General features: G+C 44.3%; 1 protein-coding gene across 1 annotated transcript in view; it reads right to left on the reverse strand.

Annotated features, from left to right (window-relative positions):
• GNPAT (glyceronephosphate O-acyltransferase) overlaps positions 1-16,859 on the reverse strand; it is a gene marked incomplete in the record, with an annotated part of 1,227,276 nt that overhangs the window by 519,491 nt on the left and 690,926 nt on the right. Inside the window, 1 exon segment of the mRNA XM_044063684.1 lies at positions 5,244-5,489. Coding sequence (XP_043919619.1) covers positions 5,244-5,489 — 246 coding nt within the window.

The raw sequence follows: 16,859 nt of genomic DNA on the forward strand, positions 1-16,859 counted from the left end.
CCATCTGTAATGACTGCAGCTGTATGCACGATGAACATCAGAGCCTACCAGTAGGTGGAGCCAAGAAAAGGCTTGGGATATCCAGAGCTGGCAAATCTGATGACTCCAAAACCAGAGCCAAGAAATGTAGAGATCAGTGCCAAAGGGCTATCAATGCAGTATCCCAGTTGGGAGCTGGGGAGATGATGGCCTTGGGACCTTCAGATGCAACTGACTCCCAAGAGATGAGTAATGTTTCCTGATATCTCACTTTTAGTTTAGCCTTTTCTTCAAGTTTTTCTTTCTCATTCTTTTTGTGCTCTTTCTCTCTCCTTGTCCCTTTCTTTTCCTGTTACTAGTCTTCTTGGAGGGTGAAGGAAACATAGCTATCTCACCAGAAGCTGAAGAGGGGAAAAGCATCCCTTGGAAGACCACTTCAGCCCTATCATGAGCTAGGACTCTGGTTCTGAAAGTGCACATGTGTGACCATCCATGTCCATGTGGGAAACATCCAAAGACAGTATATACACCTGTCTTGGGAATCTGGTGGGGAAGCCTAAAGACTTATCAATGCTAGACAAGCTACAAAGCAACAAACAATTACCACAAAAATGCAAGATGCACATGAAAAAGTACAGTTGTGTACACTTACCATAAATGTAGATGTTCGAGTGTATTCACTGTTGCAGTCCTGAGTACTGGGATTTCCTGCCCTGAAAGACCTTGGTCAGCAAAACTACCAGAGAAAACTCTTTCTGGCTCCCAGGCTGGTGGATTCTCAGACTAATGTTAGTACACAGTACACTCATGTATACAGGTAGCCAGCCTGTGTCAGAACACCAGGCTTTTATTGACCTCCCCCCCCAAATAAGAGGTGCCCTGAGAAGACTGAAGCTATCCCAAAGGATAGCCTGGTAGAGGAGGAGAGGCCAATAAAGAGTCCCTTGGCTGAGCTGCAAAGTCAGAAGACACCTATTTTTAGGCTAAGGGGGTAGGAGGGCGGGAAAGAACACTGCAACAGTGAATACACTCAAACATCTACATTTATGGTGAGTGTACACAACTGTACTATGTTCTTTGTGTTTCACTGTTGCAGTCCTGACTACTGAAAGTTTCCCAAAGCAGAAAAGAGGCTGGAAGGAAGCTATGGCGAAGAGAGGATGCCCTGCAGTACAGCAGTAGCAAACCCTGCTCTAGACTTGGAGAAGGAAGCTAAATTGTAGTGTCTGGTGAAGGTATGCACAGAAGACCAGGTGGCTGCCACTAAAATGTCCTTGGTTGGAAGTAACAGTAGTTCTTTTGGAGTGAAGTCTAATCCCAACTGGTGGTGCCTTGCCATGAAATCTACAGCAAAAGGAGATACAATGGGGGATCCATTTGGAAATGGTTAGCTTGGAAGCTGGTTTGCCTTATGCACTAGGGGAAAAGGTAATGAAAAGCTTAGTTTCTCTCAATTTTGTCCTATCCAGGTAAAAACGTAGCTGCCTGTGAACATCCAAGGAATGCAGAATTCTCTCCCATCTTTATTTTGAGGGCTGGGGGAGAAAGTTGGTAGATGGATGGGCCGATTCAGGGCGGTGTCAGAGATCACCTTGGGCATGAAGGATGGGATGGTTCTAAGAGAAACCCTATCCTTGTGTAAAATAAGAAAGGGTTCAGAAACTCTCCTAGCTGAGGTGACAGCTAGTAGTATACATGTTTTCCAAGTCAGAAACTTCAGGTGAGCAAATGCTGCAGGTTTAAAGGGAGGTAAAGCTAGTTTTTCTAAAATAAAGTTCAGGTCACATGGAGGCAAAGGCTTCCTTCTGGGAGGCCTAATGTGTATGACCCCCCCCCCGAGAAATTGTCGTAAGATTGGGTGGGAAAAGAAAGGTGTGTGTGAAGACACACAAGCAGAAATGGGAGAAGCATGGATTTTAACTGAAGAGTAGGAAAGTCCCTGATTTAGCAGTGAAGTCAGGCAATTCCAGGATGCTTGTAATGTGAATGTACTGTGGTTTTAGGTGGTGGTCTTTGCACCAAATACAAAACCTTTTCCATCTAGCTTTGTAAGATTTCCTAGTGATAGGTCTTCTGGGCTCCCTGAGGATGTCTAGCACCTGTTTACTTATGGTGGAGTCTGTGTAGGCCATTGTGGGATCATCCATGCTGCCAAGCTGATGGTCAGCAGGTTGGAATGAACAACCTTTCCCTCGTTTTGAATGAAGGTCCATCCTCTGAGGCAGAATTCATTGTGCCTTGTTAGAGAGCTGGAGGAGGAGAAGAGGGTACCGATGTTGTCTTGGTTAGTCTGGAGCTATCAGTATTGCACTTGGGCCATCCTCCCTTACCTTGAGCAGGACCCAAGGAATTAAGGGTATGGGGTAAAATGCATAAATGAATAGTTGGTTCCATGCGAAGGAGAAGGCATCTGTTTTGCAGGCAGTCTCCTGTTTGACCTTGGTGCAGAATTTTTGCAATTGCGTGTTCTGTTTGGATGAAGAGAGATCCACTTGAGGGACCCCCCAGGACTGGGTTATGGTCTGCAAAATCTCCAGGTGCCACTCGTGTGGGCCCATAAGATTCCTGCTGAGGTGGTCTGCTAAATCATTCTGAATTCCTGGCAGGTACTATGCCATGAGATGCAGTTCCAAAATGTGTGCTGTTTCCCAGATATGCATTGCTTGATGGCACAGGAGGTAGGAATGTGTTCCTCCCTGTCTGCTGAAGTGCCACAGTACTGTGGTGTTGTCTGTCTTTACTAGCAGGACACCTGGTGTCCATTTTTCTTTGAAGGCTATTAGGCCTTACTGTACAGCCATGAGTTCTTTCCAATTAATGTGCTGGTTTCTGATGCTGATTTCCTACTTCCTCTGGGTTTGTAGGTTGTGGAAGTGAACTCTCCAGGCTGTCTCTGAGGAATCTGTTGTAAGGGTCTGCCCTTGAGGACTGAATATGAAGGAGAGGCCTGGGTTGCGGGCGCAAGTCTGTGCCCACCATGCAAATTCCAGTTTAGGCAAGGAATGAGGGGTATCTCTGTCTCTAGTGCTTGGGAATTCTGGCACCATATGTTCCTGAAATACCACTGCAGCTTCCTCATGTGCAGTTTGGCAAGAGGGACCAAGAGGATGCATGAAGCCATGTACCCCAAAGGCTGTTAAAAATTCCCTTGCTGAAATCTGATCTTTCATTTAGATCCTCTGGAAGTAATCTGTTAGGAAACACACTTTTTCTGTGGGGAGAAAAGCCCTCTGGAGAGTGGTGTACAGGAGGCCCCCTAGGAAAACAATCCTTTGGGTCGGAAAAGTGATGGACCTCTGGGGGTTCAATGTGAACCCCAGTGATGATAGAAGGTTTTGGGTGAATCTGAGACTCTGGAAGGAGCTGTTGTCTGTATAAGGCAGTCGTCCAGGTAGGGGTAGATTTGTATTCCCCTGGTCCTGCAGAAAGTTTCTACTGGAGCCAGGCACTTTGTGAACACTCTTGGTGCAGTAGATAAGCAAAAGGACAGAGCAGAAAACTGATAATGACTGGGTCCTGCCCTGAAGCGAAGGAACTTTTCTATGTGATTCCTGTACAGGAATGTGAAGGTAGACATCCTTTAAGTCTAGGGAGACCATGAGGGACAGCATGGGAAAGAGCTTTAAAGAGTTAACATTTTGAATTTGGGAACCTAGGAAAAACTGGTCGAGTTTTGACAGGTTCAGGACAGGGCACCAACAGCCTTCTTAAATTGGGGCCAAGAACAGTCTAGAACAGAATTGTATTCCCTGCTGGGGAAGAGGGACTGGATCTCCTTGCACACAAAGATTTTGAATTTGAACCAGGGTCTCTGTCATTTGACTTAATAGGACATCTGGAAAACCTGAAGATTTTAATTGCAAGAAAACCAGCCCTACACGTGATAATTCTAGTATTAAAACGTGCACAAAAGCAACGGTTAGCAATGTTGTGATCAGGACCTAGGCAAGTAACACAAAAGGAGTGAAAGTCTCTGTGTGGAATCTGCTTACCACAACAGAGACAATTATTGACTTTATCTGACATGAGCAAGGAAAGGAAAAGTTCCCTAATGGGGTACTCATCTGTCCGATGACGCTTCTTTCTGGCATGGACCGACCAATGCACTTTAATGCTGCTTTGATGCTTCAGGTCTTCTTCACCAAGAAAAGACTGGTGTTCTGACTCAGGCTGGCTACCTTAATACCTGAGCATACTGATGTCGAGCTGAGCATCCGCCAGTCTGGGAGCCGGAAAGATTTATCTCTGGTAGTCAGGCCGACCGAGGGCTTTCAGGTTAGGAAATCCCATTAGTCAGGACTGCAAAAGTGAAACATGAAGAACACTGTTAACTGACTAAACATGTCTACAGACACTAAATACCAGCTCTAAAATCCTAGAAACTATCTGGAAAAAAAACATGAAAACTTTTAAACCTTTTTTTAAGCAGGATTGAAGGCAAGAAGCTTATTCAGGAAATGGAGGGAAGAAGAGCTCAGCAACAAATACATATTCATTCACTCAGACACACACACACACACACACACACACACACACACACACACACACACACACACACACACACACACACACACCAAAAAGCAGCACACTGACTAAACCAGAAAATAAAACCACAGTCCTATCACCAATGATACCGAAAATAAGTTAAAAATCCTAAAACTACACAGAAAGGATGAAATAGAGCAAGAATAGTAACCCAAAAATACTTAGCTACTGCAACACCGAAGAATGTGTCTGATGCTGGAAGAGGCAGACAAACTCTGAGCTTAAGGGAGGGCAGTGTATTATGGCAGAGGAGGTGAGCTTCTGTGCTAAATAGTCTGATCTGCTGGCCTTGGATCCGATCAGATCCAACCAGACATGACAGCCCACAGACTGAGATGTTTCTAAGAACACTGGATCTGTACAACTAGATATAATCCTGATGTCACCAACATCCCTACTACACATGCATCACTGCAAAGCAGAATATGAATGTGCATGTCTTCTGTTTTTGATAGAGATGATTAAAGTCAAAATTATGCCAACAATGAAAGTGTGTTACAAAGTTAAAACCAAAGTGGTTACAGTACTGCCAGAGTACAAGATAACAAAATTGTGTTAGCAGCTCTTTAAGCAGTAAAACACCATTAACAAAGAACATGTAGGTTGCTATTGTCTGAAAAGTAGAATACATCAACCTTCATAAAATCTAGGTATTAAAGAAGGAAAATTATATCATTAACTAGTCTTATATTCAAAGCTGACTATGCATGGTGTTTTACCTTTTTTGTGACTCTTTGTGCTTTCCATTGCAAACAGCACCAAAGCGGGCCTCACAAATAAGTTCAGTAGGTGATTCCTGTAAGACGCACACATAAGAACATGTACTGCGTATCTGAAAATGTATTCCTCATTAATTCCATAGTCTTTATGCTGAACAGGCAATGTAACATAACCATTACAGGTTTTAGCAGTAGTATGGTGTATGGCCAAGCTGGAAGCAATGACTTTATCAGCAGGGCAATTATCTGAAAGAAAAAAAAAAAAAAAGAGAAAGACATCACATTAATATTTAAAAAGAAGTTATGTACTCACCATAACGTTCCATCTTAGTAATTCGACTTCATTTGTCTTCAACCTTATCGAATCAGAGCCGGCAAGTTCACTAGCATCTGCTCCAAGCTCCTCCCCTTACCTATAATACACCTCCACTACCTTCCAAACCCCAGATCGAGTTTGCTACCACTTATACTGAGAACCTGACCTGCAAAACACCTTACACACCTAAAACTTCAGCCAAACAGGCTGTCCATATGGTAAGGCCAGGGGGAAGGAGGGAGGGACAGTTGAAGACAAATGTAGTACTACTCAGGTGGAACGTTATGGTGAGTACATAACTTCTTTATCTGAAGTAGTTTACTTCACTTGGTCGTCAACCTGTGGGACAGAGTCCCCAGCTACTAAACTCCTGGGTGGCCCTCATGGAAGGATATTCTGGAGCACTGCGGAACCAAAGGATGCTCTCCTTCTAGAAGTCAAATCCAATTTGTAGTGAGAAAAAGGTATGAGATGAGGACCCAGTAGCTGCAAAACAAATATCATCCAATGAGATTCTAGACCAAAAAGCTACAGAAGTAGCCAATGCCTTAGTCAAATGAGCTTTCGTCTGACCCAGAGGAGACAAACCTTTATCCTTATAGACCTGAAGGAGGCACAAGGAAATCGACCTAGTGATAGTGACCTTAGAGATAAGTTTACCCAAAAAGGGTTTAGAGAAGGACACAAACAAGTGATCAGATTTAAGAAAGGTTCTAGTCCTGTGTAAATAAAATCATAACCGTCTATGAACATCCAACAAGTGGAGTCTGTATTCCGTTTTGTTAGCAAAATTTGGAAATAAAACAGGTAAGTTAATGGTCTGATTGATGTTAACTTGTGATGCTACCTTGGGAAGAAAAGATGGATTGGTACGAAGGGAAATCCTGTCCTTATGGAAAATCATGTATGGAACTTTAACAGACAATGACTGCAGTTCTGAAACCCTTTTAGCAGAGATGATAGCCACTAGAAATGCTGTTTTCCCAAGACAAAAACTTAAGATTCATGGTTGCTGCAGTTTCAAACAGCGGAGCAACCAAAGCTTGAAGAACCATAGTAAGGTCCCATGGGGAACAGGATCCTTGACTGGGGGGCGTAAAAGGAAAGTACCTTTAATAAAGGCTTTACACAGTCTGGAAGAGGTTAGAGAAGCAGAATTGTCACCTACGTGAAAATGAGAGATGGCAGCTAGTTGAACTTTGATAGTAGAAGAGCTTGCTCCTTTCTGAAAAATATTTGCTAAAAAATCAAGAATAGCAGGAAAAGGAGCCATGAAATGGTCTAAACTCCTTTGGGAAGCCCAAAAGGAAAAAAGTTTCCATTTGCTATGGTAAACCTTCCTGGTGGAAGACTTGTGAGCTACCACCAGAATAGAACTGACTGAAGAGGATAATCCAGGAGTCCTAGCAATTAGGGGAACTGGAGCAGCCAAGCTGTGAGCTTCAAAATGTCCTGGCTCAGATGAGGAACCCCCGAGGAGTGTGAAATAAGATCCTGAATGGGATCCAAGATCCATGGTGGAGCCAGAAGATGAGACCAAAGGAAAGGAAACCATACCTGGCAAGGCCAGAATGGGGCAATGAGGATCACTTTGCTTCCGAGTCGATACGCTTTCTGTAGAAACCTCAGAATAAGAGGTACTGGAGGGTAAGCATACAGAAGATCGGGAGGCCAAGCATGGACTAGAGCATCTCTGAGGGACTCCACTGGCTGGGGGTTCAGAGCAAAGAACTTGCTGCACTTCACGTGGGATGGAGATGTGAAGAGAATGCAGCAGGTCTGACCCCACTCCAGAAAGATCTGAAAGATTCAGAGACCACTCGTAAGGCATCAGTATAGTTTGACTTAACCTGTCCGCTAGGATGTTGGACCATCTCAGAATGTGCGTTGCTATCAGAAAGTGACCGGTGGAGATCGCCCATTCCCAAACTCTCATGACCTCGTGACAAAGGGGGTAAGACCTGGTCCCTCTCTGTTTGTTGACATACCAGACCACCAACATGTTGTCTGATTGAAATGCAATGGTTCCCAGAGGAAAGAAGGCATGAAGGGCCTGCAACACCAGAAGGACCGCCCTCATCTCCAGAACGTTTACATGCAAACTGGTCTTGATAGGGAACTACAGGCCTTGGACTGTCCTGCCCAAACAATGCCTTCCCCACCCAAGTTGGGAGGCATCCGTGGTCACTGTGGCTTGGACAGGGGCTGGAAAAAAAGGTCATCCCTCTAGGATTTCCGGAGAGTACATCCACCAAAGAAGGGACGACCAGCAGTCTCAACTGAGGTGTATTGGATACGATAATGGAAGATCCAACAGGGACCATTGCACCGCTAGAGTCCACTATATTACTTGCATGTGTAACCGGGCACACAGAAGAAGTGTTATGGTCGCTGCCATAGAACCTAGGGCCCTCAAAATTGATTCTGCTGAGGGAAGATGAGAACGGTAGATCAGGGAAGCATGCATCCTTAGGTTTTGAACTCTCTCCGTGGTCAGGAAGATTTTGGACTGTAGTATGTCTATCCATGCCCCAATCTAGTCTATCACCTGGACAGGATTCAGAAGAGATTTGGATGCATTGACTGTAATTCCCAAGTGAAGTGCAAGCTTTAGGAAATAATCCCTGGTTTGACAAAGTAGACACCTGGTGGGAGCAGTGAGGAGCCAATCGTCCAGGTTCAGGTAGACCTGAATCCTCTGAAGCCTCAGGTGAGCCGCTACTAGTGCCATCACTTTGGTGAACACCCTGGGGGCTGTGGTGAGACCAAAGTGTAGACTCAAAATTGGTAATGACTGACTCCTAGCCGGAAGCAGAGGAACCTCCCGGAGCATCTGTGCATCTTTATGTGATAGTAGGCATACTGGAGGTCTAACGAGCACATCCAGTCACTCTCTTGTAGGTATGGCATGATGAACTGTAAGGTGACCATCCGGAACTTTTCTTTGGCAACTGACAGGTTCAGGGTAGATAGGTCCAGAATTGGCCTTAAGTCCCCCATTTTCTTTGGCACCAAAAAGAACCTGAAGTAGATGCCCGATCTGGACTGATTTGGGGGGACAGGTTTGATGGCTTGTTTCTCTAGCAGCTTGGAAATTTCCAGTGCTGCTGCCTCCCTTTGCGTGGGTGGTATATCCGGGAGGTGTTTGAGAGGCTTGGGAGGAACCACAAATGGGATTGAGTATCATCTAGATATAATCTGAAGCACTCAGCGGTCTGATGTTACGGACTCCCATGCAGCCAGGTGCAACAACAATCAACCCCCGAATGCCTCCAGAGTAGAGCAGTCGGGCAACACCTCAGGGTTGCTGCCCGGGCCTGTCCGAGAATGGTTCTCGAGACCCAAAATTCCTCAGACCCCCTCTGCCTCTGGGCCGGCATCTATCCTGTCCCCCTCTGCCTCTAGGGGAAGAAGAGCTCTGACTGTCCCAGGAATACTAAGACTTCTTTTGCCCTTGCTGATTCCGGGAAAAGTATTTTTGAGGGTTCGAGAAGCGGATCCCAATGGCAGAGAGTGTCTTCCCATCTTTCTTCCTCTGGACCAAGGTCTCTTTGACGGTCTTACCAAAAAGGGTAGAGCCGTCATAAGGGGCATTGGCAAAAGACGCCTTGAAAGGTTCCAAGAACTAACAATCTGAGCCAGGTGTTGTGCCTCATGGACACGCCGGACCCAGCTGCCCTAGCCGCTCCTTCAGTACCATGTGAAAGAAGTCGCATGGATGTGTTGGAAACTGCTTATAAAGTGGCCATCCTCACGGAGAACGTGTCTCTGTCCTCCTGCGACAAGGACTTAGAGGGAGACTCAGCCAGTTCCTTTACCAGGTCACGCTGTGGTCTAGTACCGTGGGCCAGGTAGTTCAGTGCCCTGATGGAAAAGGTCATTGACACATAAACCTGCTTCCATAAGTGGTCCATAATCCTAGACTCTCGGTCAGGGGGATGAACAGAGGAACTCTCCAGGGCTAGTTCCTTTTTAGTGGCTGCTGCTACCACCATAGCATCTACACGGGACCCTGGTCTATCAGAGGGAGGGCTCAAAATTTTGCCTGGACGTTTTGAGATTGGTCTATCAGAGGGAGGGGTTCAGAATTTTGTTTGGACATTTTGGGATTGGTTTCACAGTGTCTGGCTCCTTCCAGGCCCAAGAGGTGACCAGGTCCATTAGGGGATCTGCAGGAGGCGACAACCAGGAAGTAGATGGGCCCATGCCAAAAGCCTCTAGGAACACGGATTCATCAGAGGAATGTTTGGGGGTGGACAAATCTCCCCGCTGGGGTAGGATTTCCATGATGCCTCCAAAGGAGACATCCTCGGGAGGTGATCTGGGGGAACCTTCCCATCATCCAAATCCATGTCCTCAGTGAGGGACTCGGGGGGGGGGGGGTGGAGTCCAAGTGCCTCCTCTTACACATATGCTTGCGAGGCAGGTCTTCGAAGGGACTCTCTGGGGGTAACACGCAAGCCACTTGTTCCTCAGGGGGAACCGCATGGGGCTCCTTGAGCACAGGCTGTCCCCCTGGTAAAATGATGGGATTTGCAGACAAAGCAGAGTGAGTCGGGGTGGAGTCTGACGAAATAGTCAAGGGTCTCGATCCAGTGGAGAGAACCCTTTCTACCATGTCGAACGCCGAGGGAGAATGTGCCTCCTGGGCCACCAATAAGGAAACTGCAAGAATCGGAGCTGGGCCCGAAGTGGACTAAGCTCCAAGGGGGGGAACTTGGCCCGACAACGCCAGAGCTGATGGAAAAAGTTCCACTCCCTCGGATCCGACACCCAGGCTCAGGCTCCAAGAGCGACTTGTATCAGAACTGGTCAGATCCGACATGCGCCAGGCAGCTGCCGGCATAGAGGAGACGGGTACCGTTGACGCCGACCTCCTGACTAAGGCCATCCTTGGATCCAAGTACTCTTAACCCAGTGGTCAGATTGGAGAGGGAGAAACTGGCATGAAGAAAGGAAGTGAGCTCCCCCCTCCAGAGGGAAAGGGGGCTGGCAAGACTCCCATTTGGATTTGTGTACAGGTGGACTGAGACGTGGCCACAGACTCCGACCTAGTGGGTTAAGGAACCAAGGGCCTAGATGGTGGTCGTGGCTCCTCTGGCTCCAGGGAAAATCTGGGAGATTGGAGCTAAGGGGAGTCACGGATCCTAGACTGACTCTTGGTGGGAGTTGAAGTAGAAAGGTCTGGGGACCTCTTGCATTTTTTGGACCTGTGCTCTCTCTCCTTCTCTCTGCCTTTTCTGCCCACTGCTTCCACAGGCTTAGAAATGGGAGAGTGAGTCCCAGTCTGGAAGGGAGGAGAAGGAAGGAGAGGCGGCCACAGCAGGCGCTGTGACCGAAGCAGTAGAAGAGGCAGCCGCCTGTGTAGTAGGTAGAAGGCCTTTCAAGACCAACTTAGCCCACTTATCCTTGATAGCGAGAGGATTAAAACCTGCGCAAATGGTACAATCAGTACGTAAATGGGTTACACCCAAGCACATAATGCAAAGAGTGTGGCCACACTCAGTACACCTCTTAAATATCAGCTTAGGATCAGCCATGTCTCTCACAGAAAACTGTAAGTCTCACACAAAAAAGAGAAGGAAAAAAAAAAAAAAGCTATTTCCTACTCAGAACCACTCACCACACTCTCAAAAGGCACACAGAATGCTGAGGGGGGAGGGGAAGCAACAACACACTAACTAAAGTATACAAAAACCCTAAAACATGACACACAAGTGAGGGGAGGAAGAGAGGGAGCCTACACTAACAACTATCACTCAACAAACTTTCAAAAAACTGCTAACTTATCAAACTACCCAACTCACAGACTCGAAGCTCAGGATCATGATGCTTCTGGCAAGCCGTTGCCAATGAGATCTGGGGGTTGGAAGGCAGTGGAGGTGTATTATGGGTAAGGGAAGGAGCTTGGAGCAGATGTTGGTGAACTTGCCGGCTCAGATCCGATATGGATCCGGTACCCACAGTTTGAAAATCAAATGAAGTAAACTACTTCAGATCAGAAACTTTACAGTAAACATTTATTTTCTATTTTATTCTTAATATTTCACTATACTGAGCATCAAATGTGCATGTATCCCTCCCAGTCATCGTGGATCTTCTGCCAATGCTGGTTTCCAGCACCAAGCACTAACTTCTGTCTTCATGCCTGTGTGTTCTGTTTGCTTACAGAAGAAAGATTGCATATCAGCTACCTATAGTGCTATCTAATGAACGTGGACAGGATTCACAAACAAACAGTACAGTACGCATGGTACTTCTGTGTGGTTCTTAGAATTGCAGAGGATATTGGTGATTCAACAGGGTCTACACAGCAAGGTACTGTAAGGTATGCAACACGGTTAAGTGCAGTGCTAATGTATACTGTAAGTGATGAAACTTCTGCACTGTGGTTCAAAAATTGATGCATGCATATTATCAGCATATTAGCACATTAGCATATTCCAATCCTATGCTTCAACCAATCTATATAATTTAACCACACCCCACCTATCTACCTTTCCCCTTACCTGTAACATCCAGTACCTCTTCCTACACCACTTAATATTATTTCATTACCTTATCTCTGCTTCCACTCAAAGAACTTTACAAAACCCATACATTCTTTTGTCTTATCCTACCTAGGTCCTGCTGTAGCAATATAAGATACCCCTTATAATATGTCCTCAACAACAAAACCTATCCTAACCAAATTAATACTCCTAGCTACTCTCATACCTGTCCTCACCTCCATTGATAAACTGAATTATTACTTCAACTACTCTCTTAAACAAACAGCTAGTCACAATTATACCCTTACCCATTTTCAAATAAATACCACATCCACACCCTGCTACCCAAGTACCATCGACTTACTCATATCAAATTCAATAACACAACTGTAAAGAAGCTGAAATATCTAACCAGCTTAATCAACTACCCAATTTCTGGCCTAAAAACTCCCACCTTAAAAGACGGTGACATCCACCCTAACCCAGGGCCAACAAGCATCCCCACTTTCACAACTCCTTGTACCACTCCCTCCACCCTAACTACCCAAACCTGTCTCTCAATTCCTTACTTGTAGGTCATCTCAATATCTGCATAAATAATAAAATTGCCCATCTCCACGCCCTCCTTGATATACATTCCTTTGATATCCTCTGTCTCACAGAAACCTGGTTAAAACCTGGAACTAAAGACAACGAAATAATCCCCCCAGGTTACAACATATTGAGACTCGACCTCATAAAACATAGGGGTGGGGGAGTAGCACTACTGTTTAAATCCACGCTACAGATCTCCTCTATATCTTATAATCCACCTCAAGATAGTAAGGCTGAAGTTCTTATCTCCCAACTTCAACTTAACCCATGCAAAGCCCTATACATTACCTGCATTTACTTACCTCCTGGTAATAATAGTACTATGACAGAAGACATTCTAAGCTGGGTATCAACTACTTACCCACAAGAAACTATTATACTAGGAGACTTTAATACTGACTGGAAATGTGTAAACACAGATAATCCTTCATTACATATTAACCTTCATGGCTTTATTCAAACAATTACCACCACCACTAGACTTAACAAACTTAACAACAAAGAGAGTATCTTAGATTGGATACTGATTAATAAACAACAACAAATTTACAAGGTAGGAACTCTACCAGATGACTTAAGTGATCATATGTTAACTTACATTATAAGACAAAAGAATGACATCCCTAACACCCCCACTTACAAGATCTCGAACCAACAAACACTTTAACCCTGTATTATTCCAAAATGAACTTAATGCCAGTAACTGGAACCCACTAAAACTCTCCCACTTGAGCAGGCAGTTAAATATTTCAACTCTAAATTCTTAACTATCCTTGATAAGCATGCTCCTAAACGGTCCATCAGAATGAAGTCCAAACCAGCCCCCTGGCTTTCAAAACAAACTAGACAACTGATATTGCTTAGGAATAAATCTTGGGTCAAGTGGACAGCATCCAAAAATATCTCTGAGCAACAAACATTTAGACAGCTGAGGAATATTACAAAAAAGGCAATACTCACTGACAAAAAAAACTACTATTGTATACTACAGCACTCTCACCATAGCAATCCACAAAAGTTCTGGTCTAGCTTTGACTCCTACACCCAGGGCACTCTAGCACACCACGCCCTCTAGGGGCTGACAACAACACCTCCCTTCAAACTGCCAATGCCTTCAATACCTTCTTCACAGACACGATAAAATGTCTAGCCTGTCAACTTTCCACAAACAACTCTAATCTCCCAATCTCTTTACCTGATACTCTCCCAACATTCCAAATACAACCCATCGCTACCTCGTACATCCAAAAACTTAAGCCGTATACCCCCTCTGCTGACCAAATACCATCTGAATACCTGCAAAAAGCAGCTAAAGTAGTTGCTTATCCTGTATCCATCCTTATAAACAGAACCATAAATGAAGGAACCATCCAGGATATCTGGAAAATCTCCCACATTATCCCCCTGCATAAAGGCGGTAACTCCAATGAGTATTCCAACTACAGGCCTATAGCTCTCTTATCACCCTTAGCAAAAGTTATGGAAAAATGCATTCACCATCAACTAATTAACCACTTAACCCAACATAATATACTAACTGTCAGCATGGCTTCAGGCCATTTCATAGTACCACCACAGCCCTCCTATCTTTCACAGACTCCATCATTAAAAACCGTAATAACAACATCCTCTTTATTCATCTGTCAAAAGCCTTTGACATGGTCAAACACCCCCTGCTCCTAAAAACTCTTGAATCCCTTGCTCTAGACACCAAGGCTATTCTCTGGTTTAAGTCCTACCTTACTAATAGGCAACAAGCAGTCCTCTGAGAGAATAACCTATCTTCCCACCTGCCAGTCTCCCTCGGAGTCCCTCAGGGCTCCATTCTAGGTCCACTTCTATTCTCTTTATTCATCAGCAACCATCACTTAGCAATCCCTCAAGCTACCTGCATACAGTATGCAGATGATTCCACACTCATATGTTCTGCCAACTCCACATCTGAACTACAATCCCTAACCCAGACAGTATTTAACTCAGTCAAGACATGGTTCTTAAAACGTTGCATCCTCTTGAATGCCAAAAAAAAACAAGCTCTCACTCTTCACACCTAACAGTAAGTCCCCCCTATCAATTTCTCTATCAAATCAAATAATGGCACCCTTATAACCCCCGACTCTACCACCAAACTATTAGGAGTCTTAACTGACAATAACCTTACATTTGATAATCATATAAATAACACGATAAAAACCGTAAATAGAATATTGGGCTCCCTATATAGAATAAAACCCTTCTTAACACCAACAGCCAGAACTACAATTGCCCACTCCCATCTAATCTCTACTCTTCTTTACGCTTCCCCCATATATACTAACCTAAAGAAAAATAATCTCACTAAACTAGCCAACTCCTATAACAATATTGTCAGGTTTGCCACTGGAAACCCATTTAGAACTCAACACTGTCTGAACCTACAGCAGCTAGACTGGCTTGAACTAAAAAACATTTTGACACTTTCCCAACTTACCCTGTTTATAGGATATTCTACCAACCTAACAACACACCAATACTTTCTAACCTTATTATCCCCTATACAAACCTCAATTCCTTACGCTCTTCCACTAAACTACTGGCTATCATTAGCAAGTCTAATAACTTGGCAGGTGACTCCTTGTTTTCCAATACCGCTGGAAAATATTGGAACCTGTTGCCGTCAGATCTAACTGTACTTCCCTCCTTCCTGCTCTTTAAACAAAGGGTCAAGCAACATCTTAAAACACACTGGCTATGCCCAAGCTGTTACCCTGACTAATTGTCTGCTTTCTCTATTGCCATATTCTCTATATTGCATCCCCTCACCAATTATTGTTACAAATAGGAGATGAATTAAACTGTGAACATATTGTAAACAACCTCACATATCAATGAAAGAGAGTGTCTTATTCCTTTTAGGTTTTGTGTTTCACAATTAGCATACTTCTCTTTAGCTAAGGCACTCCGATTATATTTAACTTAATTTTTTCTTTATATTTGTGTATGTAATTCTTTTTGTATGTTGTGTTGCTCAAATAGTATGAATTTGTAACCACTGCTCTCTCATTATTTTTATCATAATTTTTTTGCTCTTATTTTTGTGCATTATAAACTTTTGAATGTTATTGTGGAGCTTTTCTCCCCGGGCCTCTGCTGAAAATGGAAATATATCCAGTTGGACCAGCCTGGGTTAACAAATGTAAAATAAAAAAAATAAATAAAATAAAATTGTACAAGTACAAAAAAAGTACAGCATGTGGAAAACCACCAGAGTGTACAACATGGCTGATTCACTCAAACCACCTTCACATTCTTCAGGCAATGAAAATACCCATTACCAGCAAGACATGCTCCACAGCAGCATCTGTAATGGTATCCTTGACCAGCATACCACTGTCTAAATGACCAGAAGATTATGGATCAATTCTAACTAGACTGTGACTTACTGAAAGAATGTACTGCCTTTATTAATCCGGCAACTAGGATTCAGAATATCTAAAGGGGGATACACTGAGTGTTTCCCAAGCATCTACCTTGAGGATAATGGATATGTTTCTGGATGTGCTGATACAAAATGTGAAGGATCACATCTAGTTACCAAAGAGCTCACAGAAGGGGCCTACGTCCATGGGTATCTTTTAAGGCATTGTCCACCTCCCCTCAGTCCTGGGTGTTACTGATTGCACATATGCTGCAATCAACTCAACATCTGGGTCCTACTGAGATATACACATCAACATGAAAGACTACTATTCTCTGAAAGTACAGCTGTGTACACTTACCATAAATGTAGATGTTAAAGTGTATTCACTGTTGCAGTCATCACTTATGGGTTATCCCTGCTGGGGTAGCCCTCGGCCGGCTCGAATACCAGATTCAATGTTTTTCTGCATCATCTGCTGTCACTTGCTGGCTGACGTCAGGTCGTCAGTGCTATAAAGGAAGACAGCTGATGCCATTACATCAGTTTTTCTTGCCCTAACCAGTCAGAGGCCCAAGTAAATATGGTAAAGGGAAGGAGGGTGGAAAACCAGGACTGCAGCAGTGAATACACTCGAACATCTACATTTATGCTAAGTGTACACAACTATACTATATTCTTTGTGTTTCACTGTTGCAGTCATCACCTGTGGGAGGATTCCCAAAGCTGAGGAAAGGTGTGGTAGGATTAGTAAGAGACCTAGGAATGGGTCAGCAAGCCCTGCAAAACTGCAGAGACAAACCCTGCCCTAGCCTTAG

This window comes from Protopterus annectens, chromosome 1.part0 (genome assembly GCF_019279795.1).
Source record: "Protopterus annectens isolate FY-2018-M chromosome 1.part0, PAN1.0, whole genome shotgun sequence".
In the NCBI taxonomy this organism is placed as follows: domain Eukaryota; kingdom Metazoa; phylum Chordata; order Ceratodontiformes; family Protopteridae; genus Protopterus; species Protopterus annectens.